General features: G+C 38.4%; 1 protein-coding gene across 4 annotated transcripts in view; it reads left to right on the top strand.

Annotated features, from left to right (window-relative positions):
• Nucleotides 1-22,420, top strand: part of NSD3 (nuclear receptor binding SET domain protein 3) — a 92,108-nt gene that overhangs the window by 27,675 nt on the left and 42,013 nt on the right. For all 4 annotated transcript variants that reach the window (XM_010946244.3, XM_045509932.2, XM_045509926.2 and 1 more), the window contains exons 2-6: nucleotides 3,790-4,508; nucleotides 12,082-12,153; nucleotides 12,603-12,765; nucleotides 18,870-19,024; nucleotides 20,588-21,103. In XM_010946244.3, the coding sequence (XP_010944546.1) occupies nucleotides 3,834-4,508; nucleotides 12,082-12,153; nucleotides 12,603-12,765; nucleotides 18,870-19,024; nucleotides 20,588-21,103 (1,581 nt within the window). In that variant the 5' untranslated portion in view covers nucleotides 3,790-3,833. The remainder of the gene's footprint in view (nucleotides 1-3,789; nucleotides 4,509-12,081; nucleotides 12,154-12,602; nucleotides 12,766-18,869; nucleotides 19,025-20,587; nucleotides 21,104-22,420) is intronic.

Genomic DNA, 22,420 nt, shown 5'->3' with positions numbered 1-22,420 from the left:
CAGAAAAGTTCATTGATGCACATGCATCTTGGGTTTGTGGGAAAAGTCAGGTTATGGAAAAGTTTGAAAGGCATGGAAGGGACTTGATAGACTATGGAGTTTTAGTGTCTTAGGAATCGATTTATTGAAGTTTGGTTTCGGGACGCATCCTCTAACTGCTGTGCAGGAAGAAGTCAGAGGTGAGAAATATCTAGGAAATCAGTTGTTGCAGTTCCAGGATAAGGTGCTGAAAAGGGCCTGGCCTGACATGATGTAGAGATCAAGAAGTCAGAGAGATTTCAAAGGAAGACACTACCGGCTTTGTCCGGTGATTCATTTTATGGCTTACCGGAGGGGGAAGAAGCCGCACCTAGGAACCTGGGGCTTCTAGCCTGGGAAGCTAGACAAATAGTGGGAGCAGTGACTAGTCTGGGGTAGTCTGAAAGCTGAGTTAGGGAAAGGACAGTCTGTTGAGTTTTGAGCGTATGACACCTAAGGTTATAGTATGTTATCTTGGGGTAGTTGGATGCTCTCTGGCAGTGAGATATTGTGGGAAGGAGCACAGGATTAGAAGCTAAGAGATTGATTCTTTTTCAGGCTTAATCACTAATTAGCTTTGTAGTCTTGGGAAATTCAGCAACTCAAATATTCAATGTAGTTATCTGAAAAATGAAGCTAACACCTGCCCCATTAGCCTTACAGGATTGTTTTGAGGATCAAGTAAGAATGCATATGGCAGGGAGGGATAGCTCAGTGCTAGAGTGTGCTTAGCATGCACAAGGCCCTAGGTTCAATCCCCAGTCCCTCTGTAAAAACTGATTAATTAATTAATTAACGAACCTAATTACCTTCTTTCCCAAACCTCCCCAAAACGGAATGCATATAAAACACTGTGTAATTGTAAACCCCTATATGATAATTGTAATATGATAATGCTATTTCTTCAAACTAAAATGAAATATTTGGTTCTAGGGCTAGAGGAAGGAAGAGAGGGTGAAAATATCCAACGTCTAGGAAGTTTGTGTTTGGAACTAAATCAAAAACATCAGAAATCTTAGTCTCTAAATACATATGCCTGAAAACCTCTGTAGACTATAATTTGGGAGACTATCTAGAAGATAATCTTGTGTATGACAGTTGTGAGAACCAAAAACAGGTTGCATCTTGTGAAATGTCGGTGTTTAACTTGCTTCAAGTTGGAAGTTTGAAAAACTTTTGAATTCCACCTGTATAGTTGCCCCGTGTGTGTTTACAGAATTTTAGAATACACCTTTCTAGTGTCTATGAGCTATACATTTTTGCCAAGGGTCATATTAGGGTAATGTCTCGATTCTTAAGCTGTATGTGAAGAAGTGATTTCTAACCTGTGTCAGCTTTATCAGTTTGGTATGCTGGTTAGGATCACAGACTGTGAAACCAGACCGCCTGGCTCGAATCCCAGCTCCTTCGGCTAATGACTGGCCTTGCGCACTTGAGCAAGTCATAACCTCTCTTACCTCTGTTTCCTCATCCATCATGGGACTAATATTAATGTCTAGTTGAAGGCTGTTGGGAGACTGAATGTAGGACTGCACGTAGAGCACTCAGAATGGCTGCTGGCATGTACTGAGCGCTCTTTAAGTGTTAGCGGTGGTCATTATAGAATAGTTAGTTGCTGTTTTGACAGTGGCCAAGGAATAAAGTAAGTGAACAGAAGAAACACATCCTCTGAGAAGTTACAGCTGAGGAAGGTGGAAGCGGCATAGGGGCGAAAATCTTGGGCTTTAGAGTCAGACATGCTTACGTTCAAATCCTAATTCTGCCTGCTTGGCATTGTGGTTTAGGCAAGCCACCTGACCCCTCTGAAGCTGTTTGTTTACCTGTGAGCCAGGAGTCACAGTACCTGTCTTACAGAGTTGTCATGAGGATTAAATGAGATATATATAAAGTGCTTGGCCCAGGGTAGATGCTGAAAAAAACAGGCATGCTCCGGAATGCCCCCTGGCCCTGCCCCCACTCCACTGTGGAGCAATAAGAGCAGTTTGATTTCCTATACGCGCTCGTACTCATTGATTTGCAGTTTTAGAACTTCTAAAATTGTTTCCATTTGCTAACAGCAGAATAAACAACAGCTGTTTAATTGGATTCACCTTGAAAAGTGTATCATTAGCTTTCATTTCCTTCCCTTTGTTGTTTTGGGTTACTTGCTTTATCATGATGGCAAATCCTATTAGAACCAAGATGGTGGACATTATTAATTGATCATAGAATTGAACTGGGCTGTAGCATCAGAATCCTCTTCCCAGTATTCCTGCAGCTACAGTCAGACCCTCAGACTTGATACAGTAGTGAAATCCTCTTTGCCTTAGAGCTTTTTAGAAGAAATGGTTATAGGATTTTCAAAATAATATCTGGACTGTCCGTTAAACTTTTGTCCCAAGATGTAGACCTGTCAAACCTTATGGCAAAGCAGAGTGATCTTAGAGCATTTCCTAATACATGCTTATTTAGATTTTAACATTGTTACACAATGTGGGCATCTTCAGACATCTCGAGGAGGTGCAGGAATTGTAAGAGTATAATGCAGTGACCCAACCAAGAGTGTGCGTCAGTGTCAGCTGGGATGTGGTCCTGAAATACTCATGCTCTAGGCCTCACCCCAGATTGATTGAATCAGAGTCACCAGTATATAGGTCTTGACATGTCTTTTTTTTTTGGGTAAAACTAAAGATGATTTTGCCATCTATACCACTGGTTAAAAACAACTAGATACTGGCAAGAGTGTAGGGAATCAGGCATCCCTACTCACTACTGGTATGAGTGTAAATTTATATAGTACAGCCCACAGAACAGTTTTGCAGTAGCTAATTTCAAATCTTTCATATAGGGATACATATGTGCATAAAGATACAGTGTCAAGAAAATTTCCTATAGACCTACTTATAGTATCAAACAGTTGTGAGCAACTAAATGACTGTCAGTACACAAATGGTTAAATATGGTAGAGTCTACAGGTTTTTACCGTGCAATATGAAGTATGTATGGAAATGATCTATACATGCTGATGTAGAAAGCTATCTATGTTGTATTTTTAAGTTGAATAAGCAAGTCACAGAGTAAACTCTATTTTAAATATTTTATGTGTAAATATATAGAGAAAGATTTAGAAGAATACCCACTAAAGTGTTTACAGAGGTTATCCATGACACAGAAGACTGGGAATGATGGTATGGCAGAAGGTTTGGCCTTTTTACTTTTGTATTTAAAAATATTTGTAATAAGATGTTATTATTTTCGTAGTAACAGAACCACTGGACAGAACATGAATGATTTAAGGGAAGCACATAGGGAACCTAATTTATCTCAGGACACTGCTTATTTTGCAATTACCAGTTTTAACCTGAGACTTATATAATCTCTAACTTGGGAAACAAAAAGGAATGTCAAAGCTATTTTGCGTGTTTGCAAAGTGGACAAAATGTTGTTACTAAAATTATTGTGAAACTAATTGAGTTTTAAACAGATAAGCATTTAAGATAAAAATAGCAACCTATAATGAAAAAGAGTATGAAAACGAATATATGTATGTATATAGGTATGACTGAACTGTTATGCTGTACACCAGAAATTGACACATCATAAACTGACTATACTTCAATTAAAAAAAAAAGTGTTTACCCTGTGTCAGAATTATATTGACTACCTACTTTAAAAATATTTAGCATTTGTGCATATCTGGATATGAAAATTGAATTCAGACTTTTGCAATTGATTAGCCTCTAGCCTTTGAGGATATTAACTAACACCTTTTAATCTCTTTTAAAACTTTAGGCCCGATGAGAGAAAGGGAAAGTTAAGGATGCTGGAGCAGAACAATGGATTTCTCTTTCTCTTTCATGCAAGGGATCATGGGAAACACAATTCAGCAACCACCTCAACTCATTGACTCCGCCAACATCCGTCAGGAGGATGCCTTTGACAACAACAGTGACATTGTTGAAGATGGTGGCCAGACACCATATGAAGCTACCTTGCAGCAAGGCTTTCAGTACCCACCTACAACAGAAGATCTTCCCCCCCTCACCAATGGCTACCCACCATCAATCAGCATGTATGAAACTCAAACCAAATACCAGTCATATAATCAGTATCCCAACGGGTCAGCCAATGGCTTTGGTGCAGTTAGAAACTTTAGCCCCACTGACTATTACCATTCAGAAATTCCAAACACAAGACCACATGAAATTCTGGAAAAACCTTCTCCTCCACAGCCACCACCTCCTCCCTCGGTACCACAAACTGTGATTCCAAAGAAGACTGGCTCACCTGAAATTAAACTAAAAATAACCAAAACTATCCAGAATGGCAGGGAATTGTTTGAGTCCTCCCTTTGTGGAGACCTTTTAAATGAAGTCCAGGCAAGTGAGCACACAAAGTCAAAGCATGAAAGCAGAAAAGAAAAGAGGAAAAAAAGCAACAAGCATGACTCATCTAGATCTGAGGAGCGCAAGTCACACAAAATCCCCAAATTAGAACCAGAGGAACAAAATGTAAGTTGAAACATCTTTTTGAAAAATTTTATAATATCTCACATTTACTGGAAGTCCAGGAGATCTTTTTCAGTTTTTAATCTCTTCAAATATAAGTATTTCTGATAACTTCTAACCCCTAGCAAGGAGCCTGGGATACTGTAATAGGTGCTGAGTAAATATTTGTTGAATAAATGAATGGACATCATTAGGGTAAAAAATTTTTTTTAAACGTGTGGTTCTAAGAATCTTGCTTCTTATGGTTCTTTAATAGCTCCACTTAATTTTGCTTGTAATAAATTCCTGGTTTCTGAAGATGAAGAGGAAAGGCAGAGGGAAGATGGTTAATGATACTGGTTTTCCATTGTTCTAGACCAACGTTCACCAGTAGAGCTTAGATTTAACACTTATTCCTAATGTTTGCTACAAAACAACCTGAGGTAAATAAACTCTTTTTGTTAAAGTCAACATTAGTATTTATGTTTACTCATTAAAACTTAAGATAGAGTTTATAAAAGTCATCCTTTATTGGTAACTTAAGATGCATGCTGCTGAATTTTTTTAACATCGCCGAGATAATAATAATTAATAATAATAATAATAATAATAATAATAATAATAATAATAATAGGTATGTAACAAATTAATTCTAGCTTGGATGAAGAGTTTTTAGTTAGTATTCTAATACATGGTATGAATTGAAGGTGTTCTCAGACACTGATTTGGGAAGAAATGAATATTTGTTTTTGTGACAGTTGTCTGCTTTTATATCCGGTATGCCTGAATAGGTTAATATGTTATCTTCTGTTCAAAGACGTGTTTACATCTTACCAACTCACCTTTTCCTTGGTAGTTGGGTTCCAGTACTTCATACCTTCAACTCAAAAGTTACCTTTTTTTGGAGTGGAGCTCACCCTGGTTGTAGGCTCTCACAAGTCTCAGTGTGATATCTCAGTATGGTTTCCTCATTTTTCTATGGTTTTCTTCTTTATTCATTTAACAAATATTGATTGAATACCTAATGTGTGCTAGACATCTTCCCAAGAATTGAGAGTAGGGCAATGAATGAAAAGTAAAGATGCCTACTTTCAAGATGCTTATATTCTAGTAAGAGGAACCAGAAAACACACACATATGTACGTAAATATGTGTAAGTTCAGATAGCGGTGAGTGCTGTGAGGAAAGTAAAACTGGGTGATGAGATAGAGAGTAATCAGGGACACTAGCTAGTCTGGTGTCTTAGATCTGCATCTGTAAAATGAAGGCTTTGGACCTAAATGTTTTCTGAAATGACTTTGAATTTCTTATGTCGTTTATTTAATGCCCCCCTTCCAGAATTTCATTCACATAGTGCCTTATACTGTATATTAAATGAATGAGTCAATTTCGAAGGAGAGAAGTTTAACTTCTTGCACTCCAGATACATCCAGTGTAGTATTTCTTTCATGGACCTGCAGTAAAAAGATATTTAATGCATTATGACCCTTGGGAATCACAAAAATGTATAAAATCTGAATTTGGCTTTAGCTTAGTTCCTGAGAACCAGCTTGCTGGCTCATCTTGCTTTTGCTCTAGAGAATCTGGCAAATAGGAGACTATCCAGTTATACTTATTAGACTAGACTTGTTGCCTTTATTGATAAAAATAAGTTTAAAAATCTCTCAAAATAGAAGTAGGGCTGGAAGCAGAGGCAGGAGAAGATAGTCTGTTCATTTTTCATACCCACTTTTTGCTTTATTGGAATCAAAGATAAATTCAGTACAATGATGTTTCTAGTAGTCACTTTTCAGTGAGATTTTAAAGCAGATTCTGTCTTTATTGGATATCTGCTTTGTCTGGCCCTTTATATCACTTAACTTTCAGTTAACTGCTATAGCCAGGGATTGAAATGGTTAGATGTAATCTAAGAGTTTAAGTTTGCTTTCTTTTTTAGTAAATCATGTGAGGCATAATATTCCTTATTTAGGAACTTACAATATCTTGGGGTAAAGGAATGTCAACTTGAAAGAAGGTGTAGATGTGGTAAGTGGCATTGGTTACAGTAAATGTTACCAAGACCATTGCCTGAAAGTTGAGTTTCGGGGGGAAGTCCAGGTTTTCTTTCCTCCCCCCATTTACCTCCCTGTTCCCCATCCTTCTCTCCCTGTTTCTTTTTCTCTCTCCTCCCACTTTCCCTTCCCTCCTCCCTTTTCTTTCAAAGAAATAAAGTGAACAGCTAAGTTCTTGTTAGTTGAATTTCATTAATTAAACTTTTATCACACATGGGGGACAGTTATAAGCCATAAAAGTGATGCTGTGTTCTGACAATAGAACTCTGAGGCGAGAGCTTGTTTCAGAGTCGCACCTCTGCTAAGCCACACGGACCAGGGATGTGCACAAATCAACCTATTTTCTAACCTTATATGTTTTTAATGGGATTTCCTTAACTTGAACAATACCTATTTTGCTTTGTTTAGGACATCATTTTTAAGTGTTTTAATTTTTGATACCCTTGTGCCTCCTGGTTGTCACTAGGGGTCCACGCCCTCGGTGTTCAGCATTTTAGAGGGCTTAGAAGGGAAATAGAAGCCCACGTAAGAGTCGGCTGACACCACTGGACAGCTCCCCTCCCCCAGATGCCTGAGGGAATGGTAATGAGAGCTGTGTGCCTGGAATGATTGTCCCCAAGCTGGATTTGCTGATAGGTAGGTAGGTAGGTGGATGGATGGATGGATGTACTTTTTCCTTACAAGCTCACTCATAGGGTCTTTTTGAGCAAACAAAATCTCATCTAAAATAATACAGTTCAAGATTTCAGTTATTCCTTTTCTTTTCTTTCTTCTTAGTATTTGATCTATGTATATTTCCTCCCAATTTTGAGCTGTTTGGCCTTCTAAAGAGTGACTTATTTGGAACAGCCCAAGTATATCTTCTCAACAATGAAAATGTGTCCAAACATCTAGGCAGCAGGAGACCTGAGATCACTACTGAAATTGTATATTTTGTAAAGTTGTTTTAGCTGTTTTTTTCTCCCACCAAATTAGAAACATGTGGAAATGTTTCTGCATTTCTTCCTCCCTGGCAGGTGTAATGCCTCAGGCATGTGAATGTAGGCCCTCTTCAAACACTGGTCTTCCACCAGCACCTCAGTGGGCTTATCCACAAAGACCAGTCTCATTAACTCTTAGCTTGCCGTTTTCACTTATAAAAAGCTGAATAGCTGATTCAGTCCTATTAGCACTAAGTTAGTGGTTTATATTGGGTTCTGTAGCCTCAGAGGGTTAGGTCTTAAAATTCTTAGAAACTGTTCCCATGCATTACAAACTTCCACAGTTATTCAGAAAGTAAAAGAAATTTGGAATTCTGCCAGGTTTGATGCATATTATTCATGTTAATAAATCTCTTGGGTTTTAATAAAAGTCCTAGACCAAATTTTTTTAAAGGAATGTTTAAAGCAATGTAATTTTATTTTAGCTGCTCTCAATGCATTTTTTTCTTCCTGTTTAAGAAACTTCCCATGATTCTTTACTGGGGGAACAAAAAAGGTCTTTCCATGTGGAATCAACTAAAAATGTAAAGTGATACAAACCCGCAAAAGCATTAATTTAAAATTAAGATGACTCAGACACTATGGAGAGCTAGCTTACTGTTGTCTTTCTGTCTGATGCGTTCTCTTCCTGAAGCAGCATGGCTAGTACCAGAGAAGGTGTCTTCTGTCCCTACTTGTTTGATTTTAATCTCTCTTAAGCATATCTCTCCTTTAAACAACTGAAGGAAATGGATTTTACACCCTGAAGTGTTTTACCTGTTGGCAATTTCTGACTCATTTTTCTTGATTCCTAAGCATTTGGCTTCTCTTGACCATTTTGTCTTAAAAACTCCCCCTTCTTAATTGATGTTTGGGATGCTCTCCTGTTTCGCTTTACCTTTCTTTCAAGTCATGAATCTCTGAAAGCCTACTAAACATTTCTGTTTTGCTCACGCGTCAATACTTTTACAGTTTGTATTCCCTTCCTGTCATTGCAGCATCCTTATTTGACTTCTTTTTCCTTCTTTTATTTATATAGTCTTGAATGCTTAGAATAAATCCTCCTGGGCTTCTTTTTCTCCCTTACCATTTCTTTCCTTTTAAAATGACTGTGTAAAAAAATTTCAGCTCTATGAAAGTGATTTTAACAGTGTTTCAAGCCAGCCTGAAGGAACAAATCTGGAACAAACAAAAAAATCAAGAAGAGATAAGACATTTGAATAATACAAAGGTTTAGGAGGAAATCCTGTCTTCAATCCAGAAAGGGCAAGCTGTTCACGGGCTTCAGACCAGTTGTTACATTAGTAGGGTTCTGTCGTTTGGCAGAGATTAGTCGTCACTCCTCATCTGTCTGCTCTCAGAGCGGGAGAGAGACCCCTGACCCGCAGGCATCACGGAGACCGCGGTGCGGAGCCGGAGGGCTTGCTTTCTTGGGTGCAGGTGTGCTTCCTCTGGGGCCCCGCCTTCCTGCTGTGGCTGAGAAAGAGCGTGAGGTGAAGGCTTCAGCTCCTCCGTGGACTGAAGTGAAGCTGCCCAGTGGGCCTGTGCAAATGTGGACAGTATTTTTAAACTGCCCGTTACACTAGTGATCCGGGGAAGAATTTTCCCTTGATCATAAGACTTTTCTTTCCTGGCTCAGTGAGTGTGTCCTAGGAGATGAGAGAGCCTCAGGGCCACCGCAGATGCACCTGACAGAACCGACCTCGGGCCCACCAGCAGGCTGCTGCCGCCTTCCTTCCCGGGGCTTTTTCCAATGTTTTCAGTAGCCTCCTCATTAAACTTTCTGCTTCCCCCTTGCTCCCTCCCAAAATAGTCTCCACACAGCAGCTAACATGATCTTTTTGAAACATAAACTGGCATGTGTTACTTCTCTGCCTGATCCTCATCAGAGGCTCTCAGTGCCCAGAAGGTAGAACACAGGGATGTGGCTTACAGGGCCCGGTGCCTCCCCGCCACCTTGTCCTGTCCCCCCTCTCCTCTTCGTGGCAGGTAAGTCTGTTGTCCTGGCCTTTCTGAAGTTTCTGCCTTTCTTCAACCTCAGGGACCTCACACAGGCCACTCCTTCTCTTTGGAATGTTCTTTCTCCCACTTTTTACTAGACTAACTCCTCTTTTTTATTTTATTTTATTGTTTTTCCACCGTGCTGGACATGAGGATACAATGGGGGCAAGGGAGAAGACAAGTAGTCACAGCCCTGTCCTGCTGCTTAAAAGTCGCAAAATAACCGGAGGTTAATGTTATCTTTCCAGATGAGATTTTGTTTTATTTCTCTCTCTTTTTTTTTTGAGATAGAATACATATACTTAAAATTCTAAAGATTCTTGACCTACAGCAGGATTGGACAAAACCTAAATGATCTAAATTTGCATTACTCTTTGTAAGTTATTTGAAAAAAAATTAGCTCAATTTTTAGTTCCAGAATTGAATTAAGGTATCTATACATGTGCTGCAGTCTCAGTATTCTCCTGAGAGAGAAAATGAAGTCACAAAATAAACCCACCCCTTTAAACATAGAGCCAAGCCGTCGCCAAGCACTTGGGCTTCCTTAGGCAGCTGAAGCCCTTGTGATTTTATTTTTTTAGATTCTGCATATGAGCGATCTCATATGGTATTTTTCTTTCTTTTTCTGGCTTACTTCACTTAGAATGACATTCTCCAGGAACATCCACGTTGCTGCAAATGATGTTATGTTGTCGGTTTTTATGGCTGAATAGTATTCCATTGTATAAATATTCCACATCTTCTTTATCCAGTCATCTGTTGATGGACGTTTAGGCTGTTTCCATGTCTTGGCTATTGTAAATAGTGCTCCTATGAACATTGGGGTGCAGGTGTCATTTTGAAGTAGGGTTCCTTCTGGATATATGCCCAGGAGCAGGACTCCTGGGTCATATGGTAAGTCTATTCCTTAGACTAACTCCTCTTTTTTTATTCAAATCATACTTTACTTTCTCACAGAGGCCTTTCCTGACCTTTATCTCTAAAGACACACTCACACACACACACACACACACACACACACACACACACACACACACACCATTTCTCTTCATATGTTTACACTGTGTATGTGTACGTTTGTGCTGAGTGTCTGTCTTTGCTGCCCAGCTGTAAGCTCTTTGCGGTCAGGGATCACGTCTGTTTGTTCCACTGTTGTGTACCCAACTTCTAGAACAATGCCTGGGAAATCGTAGGCACTGTTGAATGAATGATTGAAACTTGGGGTTTGAGATACGAGTCTGGCTGATTTCCTAACAATTTTTACAATTTCTTTTATTTAGTAAAACTTTTACAGCAATGTCTTAAATGTCTTGAATTAACTGAGAATTTTAAGTAACTTTTAAAATTAGCCTTTTTTTTAGTGGAATTAGGCCTAAGTTAATGGATATATCCCTCTTTTTTAAGCCATCTAAATTAAGTTTTGTTCTTTGACAAGTAAGGAAATTTTTTAAACCTTTAAATTACGAAAGTAATTTACTTTTTACTGAAAATGCACACAAGTATAGATCTTCCCTCACTGTTTCTTTAATCTTGTTCCTCAAAGGTAACTACTCTTATCAATTGGTGTACAATGTTTCAAATATTTTTCAAGGTATATATAGTCTATTTTAAAATAAAAATTAGGAAAATGTTGATAGACGTGGATTATTGACATGAAATAATGCTGTAGTTACCATCCCTCTGCTTAGATTTTCTCATTTTTTATTTCTGTAGGATAGGTTCTTAAAATATAATTGCTAAATTTAAGACTGTACATATTTTGAATTTTGATGGATACATCCAAATTACCTCCCCAAAGGATTACAGAAATCAGTTTTTAAATAACATATTTATGGATTTTATGACTAGAAAAATAATGTAAGGTTTATTAAGGACAACTTTACAAATATGGAAAAACACACCTCAGAAATCTGTTACTCCTTTGCCTGGTGGTAGCCTTCTAGTCCTTTTTTTCTGTACAGATAAAAAATTATTTTTCCAAGATTGGAATCAGACTATACAAACTGCTTTGCAATTTGCTGTTTTCAAATAACATTGTATTATTGTTTTCCCATGTCCTTTAATTCTACATTTTTGCACATCTTAGACTGATGTCTGATTTTAGTATTTGCCCTTATAAATAGCACTGTTGTGCATACCTTTGTTTATATGTATATGTGTGTATTTTTCTATATATAGATGTATCAATGCTTTTTCAATACACTTTTTTAGGAGTGAATTTGTGGGTCAGTGTCTGACAATTTAAGGCTTTTCATACATATTGCCACATTACTCTCCAGAAGAATTCCAAGTTGCATCTTACTAGCAATCTCACTGCCCACTTTTCTGTACTCTCATAGGTTAAAAAAAACCCAAAACCAACAAATTAAGTTTTAAAAGAAATTAAAAAAGAAATGGGAGATACAGCTATGGTGTGAAATGGAAAATGAATGTAAAGACACAGGATCATGTACTGCATAAGTTGTATTCTTACCTCTTACATTGCTCATTGATAAATGTTCTCTCTTCCCTTTGCTGTTTAGTTTTGACCCTTTTTGTGTACGTCATTGCTCTTTGGTTTGCTGCCATTTTGTTCTTTTCTCCTAGAGACCAAATGAGAGGGTCGACACTGTATCAGAAAAACCAAGAGAAGATCCAGGACTAAAAGAGGAGCCCCCGGTAAGTCACTTTGTTGAAGACTGCCTCACCAAATGCGGTGTGAGAAGGTGAAAGCAGAGTGACTAAATTATGACACGTTTAATACGTTTCATTATAGTTCCATACTTTATTTCAGAAGTTATACTGAAATAAATCTTGGAACTGGTTTAAGATACTTCCAGCAAATTACTTACCTTTTCAAAACTATAACTACTTTTTAATAGATGTGAATTCTCAAGATGCCTTATCAGTAACTTGGCAACAGAAACCGTCCTATTTTTAATATTGGAATGAGGCTTATTATTTCCTTCCTTTCTTCTGCCCTTTTGCAAGTTATGGGTAGCAGGCATCAGAGAAAAGTCTGATTGACAATCAGTTTTACATGGTTAATGTGTTTGGTGTATTGTGTACATTTCTTTTTAAAAAGTTTTTCTCCTGATGAAGTTTTTTATGACCTTTTTTCCCTGTAGGTTCAGCCAGTATTGTCTTCTGTTCCAACAACAGAAGTGTCTGCCGGTGTTAAGTTCCAGGTTGGCGATCTTGTTTGGTCTAAGGTGGGGACCTACCCTTGGTGGCCTTGTATGGTTTCAAGTGATCCCCAACTTGAGGTCCACACCAAAATTAACACAAGAGGTGAGAAAAGGCATAAGTAGCTATTAAGTTAAAGGTCGGGGAGAGAAAATCTTAAATGTTGTATATGAATAAAAGAATACATACATGATACAGAAGCTGACACCAGAAAACACGTATCTATCACTTTTTAATAAACGGTGAAATAATTAGCTGTCTTGACTGGCAGGGAGCCTCCACAACTGACACAGGCCTTGTTTTCCTTTATAAACACCCTGCATTTGTTTATGATTTTTTTCACACTTCTTTTTTTAAAAATCCTTCCTCTGACCTCTCAAGTGAATTCCAAAAGAGAGCAGATGGATTAGTAATAAAATGTCTTAAATGAGCTCAGTAGGCTTTGGGGTGAAGCTTTCCTAGAACATTTTTATTTCATCATTGTTTCCCATGGCTATTAATTTTTCACTCAGACAAGGGCTTTCCATCCTGATAAATTTTGCAAGATGCTTTTATCCTCCTCCGCTCAATTTTTGAATCTGTAAATTTACTGGGACGTCCTTCTGAATTCAGTATGATGAAGAAGTAGAGTTTGAAGGTAGCTACATGCCATAGAACCCCACCTTAGGAATGTGAGTAAATATTAAGAAAACGTGTGTTCTGACTTTTCTCTACTCCTTTTCCTGGGTTTGACCAAAACATGTAGATTAGATTCCTGAGACTCTGGCATGTGGAATAGACTTGCCTGGTAGCCAGAGGAAGGTTTGAGTTTGGAATTTGTTTCTGGGTATTTACTTTGCAAACTCACTTATCAAGTTCCTTATTGTCTGTGACAACTTTGCACCTATTTCTTTCTCTCTGATTTTAAACTTTCCACCTCTGTCCCTGTTCACTGTTATGAGGGACAAAAGGTGTCTGGTGAGTCAGAGTTGTGACAGGATCCACTGTATCTTTAACTCCTGTGCTGCACAGCAAAGAATGCCCCTGCACAGAAGGCAGTCATCTTGTCACTGTAACTGCTGGTTAAAGGTTGGGGTGACTGGAAGCATCAGTGGGACAGGAAAAAAAACACCCCACATTATTGAATGTCCGCTTTTGTGCGTGGCACCTGGGCAGTTCTCTTATGTGTTTTCTTTTGCAGTCCTCAGCAGCAACCCTGTGAAGCAGGTACTGTTACTGTCCTTACGTTGCAGATCAGTGTAGAGTCTCAGCGAAGTCTTATTCCATAACCCAACTCTTAAACATGACTGTGTAATACAGGGAAGGTCAATGAATTTCCCTACTCAGAGGGTCGGGGCGGTAGCCCTGGTTCCATCGCTTATATGATAAGGGTGCTGGACTAGGAATCTCTAAAGTACCTTGCACGTTTAATAATCTGTGATTCTTTGAATGGGAGGATAGAGGGACAGGGATTTCCTAAGAGGGCCAAGCCTTCTCAGAGAAAGCAATGCACGTCCCCCTCGGGCCCCCAGAGCGCTTTGAACTATTGCATCATGAGAGAGTTGTGGCTCTTCAGTTCTCTCCCCTTAGAAAAGCATCCTATTGAGATTATATAAAGAATGTCACATTTAACATCTAATTACTTTATGAAAACTTACCAAATTCAGCTTTTTTATGGGATACAAATGAAAGCACAGTTTATGCTTCATCTTGTATTTCAAGGGAAGTATTTAAATTTAGTTTTATGAATTAATCTAATCTGGTCTGGTACTCCATAGGCAATCTCCTACTTCTGTGCAGGAAAAATGATTTTAAGAAATATTACTGAGGAAATCTGAGAATTGAGGTTTGAAAAAGGAACATTCCGATAATATTTAAATTTTTCTCTTGTCTGCAGTAGTTTTTAAAATAATACCCCTCTTGAGCTATGATTTGCATACCATAAAATTCGCCCTTTTAAAGTGCAATTCAATGACATTTATTACATTTACAGAGTTGTGTGGCCATCCCACACTTTAATTTTGTGACTTTTTCATCAACCCAGAAAAGAAATCCCATCTCCACCAGCACTAGCAATCACTCCCCATGCCTGCCCTGCTGCCAAGCCCTAAGCAGCCACTAACTCCTTTCTGTCCCTATTGATTTTCTTATTCTGGGCATTTCATAGAGATGGAACCCCACAATATGTGGTCTTTTGTGTCTGGCTTCTTTCATTCACTTAGCGTCATGTTTAGAGGTTCACCTGTGTAGTGGCATGTATCAATGCTTCAAACCTCTCTTTTTATTGCCAAATAATATTCCATTGCATGGCTGTGCGGTGCAGTTTTAAGTGAAGTAGTTTTCTGACAGTTTTTTGGAAACCAGAAACACAGTATAAAACTTAATTGTGTTGATTCTGTTCCACACATGATACCCGTGAAGCACTGTGTGTTGCTTATTATCTAAACTACTTCGTAAAATTTATCTTGAATTAGATATAGTAATCACTGGTTTCCATATTGTTATTAGTCAGTATTGTTATTAGTCAGAGTCTCAGCATTGGAAAACGTATTTAACGGTTTTCACACATAAAGATAAAATTCTTTGTAAGAGCATGTTGAAAGATGTTTGGGTCACATGTCTATTTTAAGTTGTATTTCATTGTTTAGGTCTCACTTTAAGTTTAAAAGTTAAAAATGAAATGCTTCCTCTGCTTGTAACAGTACCATATATATGGTCAGAAGCGAACATGCCCATTGTTTCGTCCTCCAGACCTGTAACTGTTGTTAAGAGTTTGGGAGTAATTCTGGTTCTAGTAATAGACGATTTTTTTAGAGCAGCTTTGAGTCTACTAAAAAATTAGACAGTACAGAGAGTTCCTATATATTCCCTCTCCCTCCACCCCGCAGCTTCCCCTGTTAGCGTCTTGCATTAGTGTGGGACAGTTATCACAGAAAGAACCAGTGTTGAGCCATCATTAGTAACTGAAGTCTGCAGTTTACAGTGGTGTTCGCTTTTTGTGTTGTGCAGGTCTGTGGGGTTTTTTTTACTTGCCTTTCCAACAATGTTACTTTTATTTCCCTGCAGTGTTTTCTTTAGCACATTCAGATGTTATAGTCCAAAATCATGTATCTTTTATTTTCTCTTTGAATACCTTTATAGTTTTTTTCAAAAGAACAGAAAGTGATGTGGTAGCACTGTTCTATATAGAATGAACCTTAGAATCAGTGACGTGCTAGCCCGACTGTCCTTTCTTTCCTTCTTTAGAACCAGCTTCCTTTCCCATTCACTCCTATCAGTGTGTTGAGTTCTGTGGGTTTTGACCGATGCATAATGTGGGAGTAATTCTTTTTCTCTTTGCATATTGTATTGAATAGATATGAAAATAAAGATTTTTAACTGAGAGTTTCAAATCGTACCACATTATACCTATTGTAACTTTAAACCCCAAATTTTTTTAATTTAAAACTGGTTGGTTTTATTTATATATTTTTCTTATATAAAAATGTTTCTCCCACACTTTTCTATTGGAAATTTAGCCCGTTACTTAGGGACAGATGTGCTAGTTTCTTCATCTCTCAGGTCTTTGGGTTTTTATTTCACTCTTGTTTTATAGTTTTCCAGCCAGCAGGAAGCAATGTGCTAACACAGAGACAGATTGTTTGATTTGTCTGTCTGTAGTAAATGGTTTAATGGAGGAAGAAGTTGAAAATAAACATTAAGATGAGATTTTAACTATGAAGTCCTTTGGGATCATGTTTGCTTCTAAATAACTAACCATGACTTTTGGAAACAGATTATGCCCTGTGTTCTTTTAACCCTGCTACTTGTACCCACCATCCCGTCCACCAAACTCCCCTGTTAGTTTAGGTTATATTTCTGTTTTTGTGTGCCAAAACCCGTGGACTTTTGATAAACCTTCTTGATTAATTATAGTCAAATTTATGCTTGGTTCTTCTCACATTAGATGATACGGAAATCCAAGTTGTGGGTGCGTGTTTCTCTCTTTTCATAGGCTATTTTACACTTGAAATTTTAATCTGGTTTTAAACCAGATTAAAGTAAATCCTTAGATAATCTCCTGTTAACGTCTAATAAAATTAAAAAATTTTGAAATCAAGGTATAATCGATTTCAGATAACTAAGTTCAATTTAAGCTTCTCCCCATGTTTCCTATAGGATCTGCTTGTTGGCTTTCTCCCCTGCCTCAGTTACCTTGGGTTCCCCAGGTTGACCTGAGACTTTAGAGCAGTGTTTTCCAAACTATACTTGGTAAAGGACCAGTTTATTGCTCTTTTAAAAAAAAAAAAATTCCAGTCTACCACAGACCACTACTTCTGTGAAATATGATAAAATTAACTATTAGAAAAGTGAAAGGCCTGTCCCTCCAAAAAAATTCAGGGTGCAAGATCCCTGGTCCCGGGCCTAGATGTCACGCAGTATCAAATTATCATAGTTTCTAAACGCTCACTCTTAATTTCTCTGCTTGTTTTGTCACAGACTGGCTTCTTCTGGGAACCACACTTTCAGAGGAGCATGACTGTAGAACAATGATTCTCAGATGTTTTGGCCCAAGAACCCCTTTCACACTTAAAATTCGAGGACTCTAAAAGCTTTTGTTTATAAGAGTTATTATATCTACTACTATTTCTTTTCATTTAGAAATTAAAACTGAGAAAAATTTAAAATGTTTGCTAGTTTATTTTAAAATAACCTATTATATGTTATATCATTAATTACGTTTTTATGAAAAATATTTTCTCAAATAAAAAATTGAGAGCAATGGGTTTTTTACATTTTTGCAAATCTTTAATGTCCGGCTTAAGTGAAGACACTTAATTCTCCTATCTGCTTCTGCATTCATTCTGTTATGTTTTGGTTGAAGAATATGAAGATAACCTGGCCTCACACAGATGTGTAGTTGGAAAAGGGAAAAGAATTTTAATAGCCTTTTCAGATAATTGTGGATCAGTTTCTTTGATCTTACACCAAATGGTGGGTTAGTTGCAACGTGGAATCTGAAATCACATTGATAAACTTTTTGTACTTTGTTACATTAAAATCCATTGGTTCTATCTCGCACTTTGAATGGATTGTTTGCCTTTTGTGATTAACATCATACACTGGCCTTTTAAAAATATTGTATGCATATCTTCCAAATGTTGTCACTTTCCTCTTAGATACTTTTTTAAATCACGTTTGTTAATGTCATCACTGATTTCATCAGAAAATTCTTTGATTATAGGAAAGTTGGAAGGCTCATAGGGGCAGATACTCATTTTCTAGTATTCTCATTTTTCTTGAAAGATCAAATTTTATTATTGGCAACAAATACTGTCAGTTGTTTTCCTTGAAGTGACAGACTTGCTTGTTCATTTTTGAGGAAATATTTGCCAAATTCTCAAATTCAAATATCCATAGTTCTCCTGTCAGTCATTCTCTCCAGTAAAAATGGTGTTCCACATGGCCAGTTCATCTTGCAGTTCCAGCAGTCACAAAAGTTCTTTCCCTCAAGACAACCGTCATGCCTTCAGTGTGGAGGGTGCTTTATACACACTTGCCACTTCATCACATAGAGAGATTTAGTAAAATCAATAATGTTTACTGCTTCATCAAGGACACTAAGTAAAACTGGTCTTGTTTTTCATTAGCTGTTGGTGTGTGGCAGTACTACACTCATTGCCTTCATTTGTGCTGAGGTGCCAGCAGTCTTATCCACCATTGCTCTTGCAGTATTAAGCGCAGAAGGCAGCATCTTGGTAGTATTGTGAAGGCAGCTTTGACCTCACAGAATCCCTGGGATAGTCTCAGTGGCCTCTCCTCCTCCCCAAGGTCTGTGCCACACGCTTGTGTCACTAGAAAAGTAATTTGACCAGCACTTGGCTTTTGAAAATCCAAGAAAATACGTTACATATTTTTTTAAGGAAAAATTATTTATTTATACCCAGATTTGTTTGTAGAAAGGTTTGAAGCCAGTAAAAGTAGTGTAACCAAGGTAACAAATCTAATAATTACCAGAATCCCTAATTTTTTCTCTTAAAATCTGCTTGCTAATTTTAATCATTTTGGGGGTGATTTTTACAGTAACTATTAGTGCCATTGGTAGGGGTTGGATTATATCTTTGGACAATCCAAGAGGTACAAGTTTTAATAGGCATAATACTAGGGAACATGGCTTAGGTCCACGTTTTTGGTGAAGTACACGTAGATGCTTCTGTTCTGAAGTGGCTAATGAGAATTTTTCCTTACAGGTGCCCGGGAATATCACGTCCAGTTTTTTAGCAACCAGCCAGAGAGGGCATGGGTCCATGAGAAGCGGGTACGAGAGTACAAAGGTCACAAGCAGTATGAAGAGCTGCTGGCTGAGGCAGCCAAACAAGCCAGCAATCACTCTGAGAAGCAGAAGGTAACCGACAGCATAGTGGCATCATCGGCCGAATGCGCTCCTTGAAGGGCTTAATAATTTAGCAGAGCTTTTCGTAACTTGAATTCAGACAATTAGAATGATATGTTTTACTCCTCTAAGTTCAATTTTAATAATTTATTATGTGTCAATAAATTTAATCTGTCATGTAAACAGTATTACGATACTATTGAAAACTTTCACCATCTGCTTAATACAGTCTTGGAGTCTGGTCTGAATTGACTTCAAATGCACATAGTCCAGGGGATGCTAGTGAAATGTGGGTTTTGCCGGGGGGTTTTATTCTTTTTCCTACTTCACCATCTTTCCCTAATTCCCCTTTATTCTTAATTAGCAAAATTGTTTTATGAAAGTTAAAGTTTTAAAATATTTAGCGAGCACTTCTGTGTGAGACAGGCACTGTTTTAAGCATTATATTTATTGTATATATATAATAATTAATATATATATTATAATATATAATAGATATATAGATAATATATAATTAATATATATATTAATCCATTTACTCTTCATAACAACTTCAGTGAGGTAGATATTACTATTCCTGTTTCTACAGAGGAAAAAGTTGAGGCACAGAAAGCTTAAGTAGCTGGTTCAACCAAGTTCACACCACAGAGGGAACCAAAGATGTTGGATGAGGCGGTGACTCTATTAGAATTTTGATAATCTGTCAGTTGAGATTTTTAAGCTTAGCTCATTTAGCGTGGGCCTCTTGTGATTCAGAAACGTGTCATAGTTTTACACGAAGCTGCGTATTATCACAGAGGATTTGGATTGATTTTATCAGGACCTAACATTCTGCAGATGTAAATATCTGTGTTCAGTGTACGCTCTTCTGTCTCACGGGTTCATCAGCTAATTTCTGGCTCCCTCTGTCTAACCCTCTGGATCGTTCCTGATTGCTTTGGTCATCTCGCATACCTTTATTCTGAATGTTCTCATCTGTCTTGCCAATCCAGAGTCTTCTGATCAGGCCTGTGGAAACTGTGACTCGGGTTTATTTTTCCTCTCGAACATTCCTGTCTTCTGTCTCGTCCGCTTTCACGTTCCCGGCTCCCGGTCCCTGCGCCCTGCCCCGTGTGCATTCTGGCTCCAGCTGGCCGCGCAGCTTCACCCCCTGGCGCTCCGCCACTTACTTAGCTTTGCTGTGGTCTCTGAGCTTTAGGGTGGCATTTTTAACGGTAGCGTTTTATTGGCCACTGGACGTGATCATTTCTGTAATCTTTCTTCTCCTGCCATCATCATTGCTCGCTTTTTATGAGTTTGGTGTGAGAAGGATGACTGCCTCTTTGAGGGACTCGTCCCGCAGCATGGTCAACAAAGAAGGGTTTACTGTGCAAGAGAGCAGACCTGCAGTCATCCACAGTACCACTGATTCATCAGGGTCTCGGAGTCGGGACATTTCCTTCCTTTGACTGAGGAACCTGAAGCTGTTTATGCATACCTGGAAAGATGAGAAGATCACGTGGGAAACACACATTGGTTTAAAGGTCCCTGTTAGATCCAAGCATGTTCTCAATGCCCGTTTGTCTTTGCTTCCAGATTCGGAAACCCCGGCCTCAGCGAGAACGCGCTCAATGGGACATCGGCATTGCCCACGCAGAGAAAGCGTTGAAAATGACCCGGGAGGAAAGGATAGAACAGTATACTTTTATCTACATTGACAAACAGCCTGAGGAGGCTTTATCCCAAGCAAAAAAGAATGTTGCCTCCAAAGCCGAAGTTAAAAAACCCCGAAGACCGAGATCAGTGCTGAATACTCAGCCAGAACAGACCAGTGCAGGCGAGGCGGCCTCCTCCCTGTCAAGTACTGAAATTCGGAGACATAGCCAGAGGCGGCACACCAGTGCCGAAGAGGAGGACCCACCTCCAGTTAAGATAGCCTGGAAGACGGCAGCAGCAAGGAAATCCTTACCAGCTTCCATCACAATGCACAAAGGGAGCCTGGACTTGCAAAAGTGCAACATGTCTCCAGTTGTGAAAATTGAACAAGTGTTTGCTCTTCAGAATGCTGCCGGAGATGGGAAATTTATCGATCAATTTGTTTATTCAACGAAGGTACCTCCTTTCCTCATGGTTTTTTTTGGGGAACGTGAGTATTTAGTCAGCCATGATATTTAAAAAAACGCCAAACATCACCAGGTGGTAATCTAAATACCCTTTGCATCCACTACATTTGAAATGTACAGTCAGTTTACTCTGTTTAAGATGGGGCAAAAAACACATAGGCAAAAAGGCTTTGTTTTTCTTCTTCTTTTCCCTCTTTTGTAATATCCCCATCTGTGCTAAATTAATCTTGAACTGGGCAGCCAAAATTGAGCTCAGCTCCCTAAAGTCATGGGAAAAAAACTGGGCACTTTGCCTGTTTCTAGTCTGTATGGTTAGTTTTTCTTAGTTGCAAAGCATGCTTCTTACTAAATCATTTCTGTCAGTTATCTGAAGTAACCATTGTGATCATTGTACCTGCCCATCTGTCTGATTGCACCAGCGATTTTGTTAGGCTCGTGTTGGCTTGGGGTGTCTGATGCACGCTGGAGGAATAGCAGAGCTGTGTTTGCTCTGTAACAATGAGCTGAGGCGATAGCTTGGGTAATGGGGTGGAAGTAGCCTCTTCAAACTGAATGCCTCCACCAGCCAGGGTGACCATTTAGGGCACTTACACTTTAGGTTTAAGACTTTAAAGCTCTTTTACAACAGTTGCAATTTTTATTCCATATACCTCTTCACTACCCTCCTAGCCCTTACCACAACTGTGGGCTTGTGAATTGAATTGAGTGGCACCTCATGAGTGTATGCTACTTTTAAAGACTTTTGCACTTTCTTCCTAACATTTTCATATGCACATTAAAATTAAATATAGGTATGCCTCATTAGTGATATATTTTCCTAAAGAAAAGTGTAAGGGTCCTCTGTTAACCTGTTTCTGCCTATAGGTTCAGCTGATTTCAGTAAGGCTAAGCTACTTGGAAAGACCTGTGTTAAGTATCCACTTGGTTCTATTGGTAGCTTTGAATAGCAAATGAATATTTTGCATCTTTTCTGACTGCGAATTGGCTTCATTCTAGGAGCTGGTTTTTATCTGCTTTTGGATGCACAAGAGAAAATTTTGTCACCCTCCTCCAAAGAGTGCTATATGTAAATGAAATCTGAGATAAAACCAATCTTTTAAAAATACGTATACTATATTTATAAATCACTCCTTTATTTCATTGCATTAAAAATACCTAAAAGGAGACAGAACTGTAATTGCCTTCTGTCTGCTCCGAACTGCTTATTGGGTGCACATTTTGGTCACCATGAATGGCATACTTCTGTGTCTAAGGATTTCCTTCTCTTTCAAAGACGTGTTGACATTTTTATGTGTAGTGGTTACTT

This window comes from Camelus bactrianus, chromosome 26 (assembly GCF_048773025.1).
Source record: "Camelus bactrianus isolate YW-2024 breed Bactrian camel chromosome 26, ASM4877302v1, whole genome shotgun sequence".
NCBI lineage: Eukaryota > Metazoa > Chordata > Mammalia > Artiodactyla > Camelidae > Camelus > Camelus bactrianus.
This window is presented reverse-complemented; position numbering and strand designations above follow the sequence as displayed.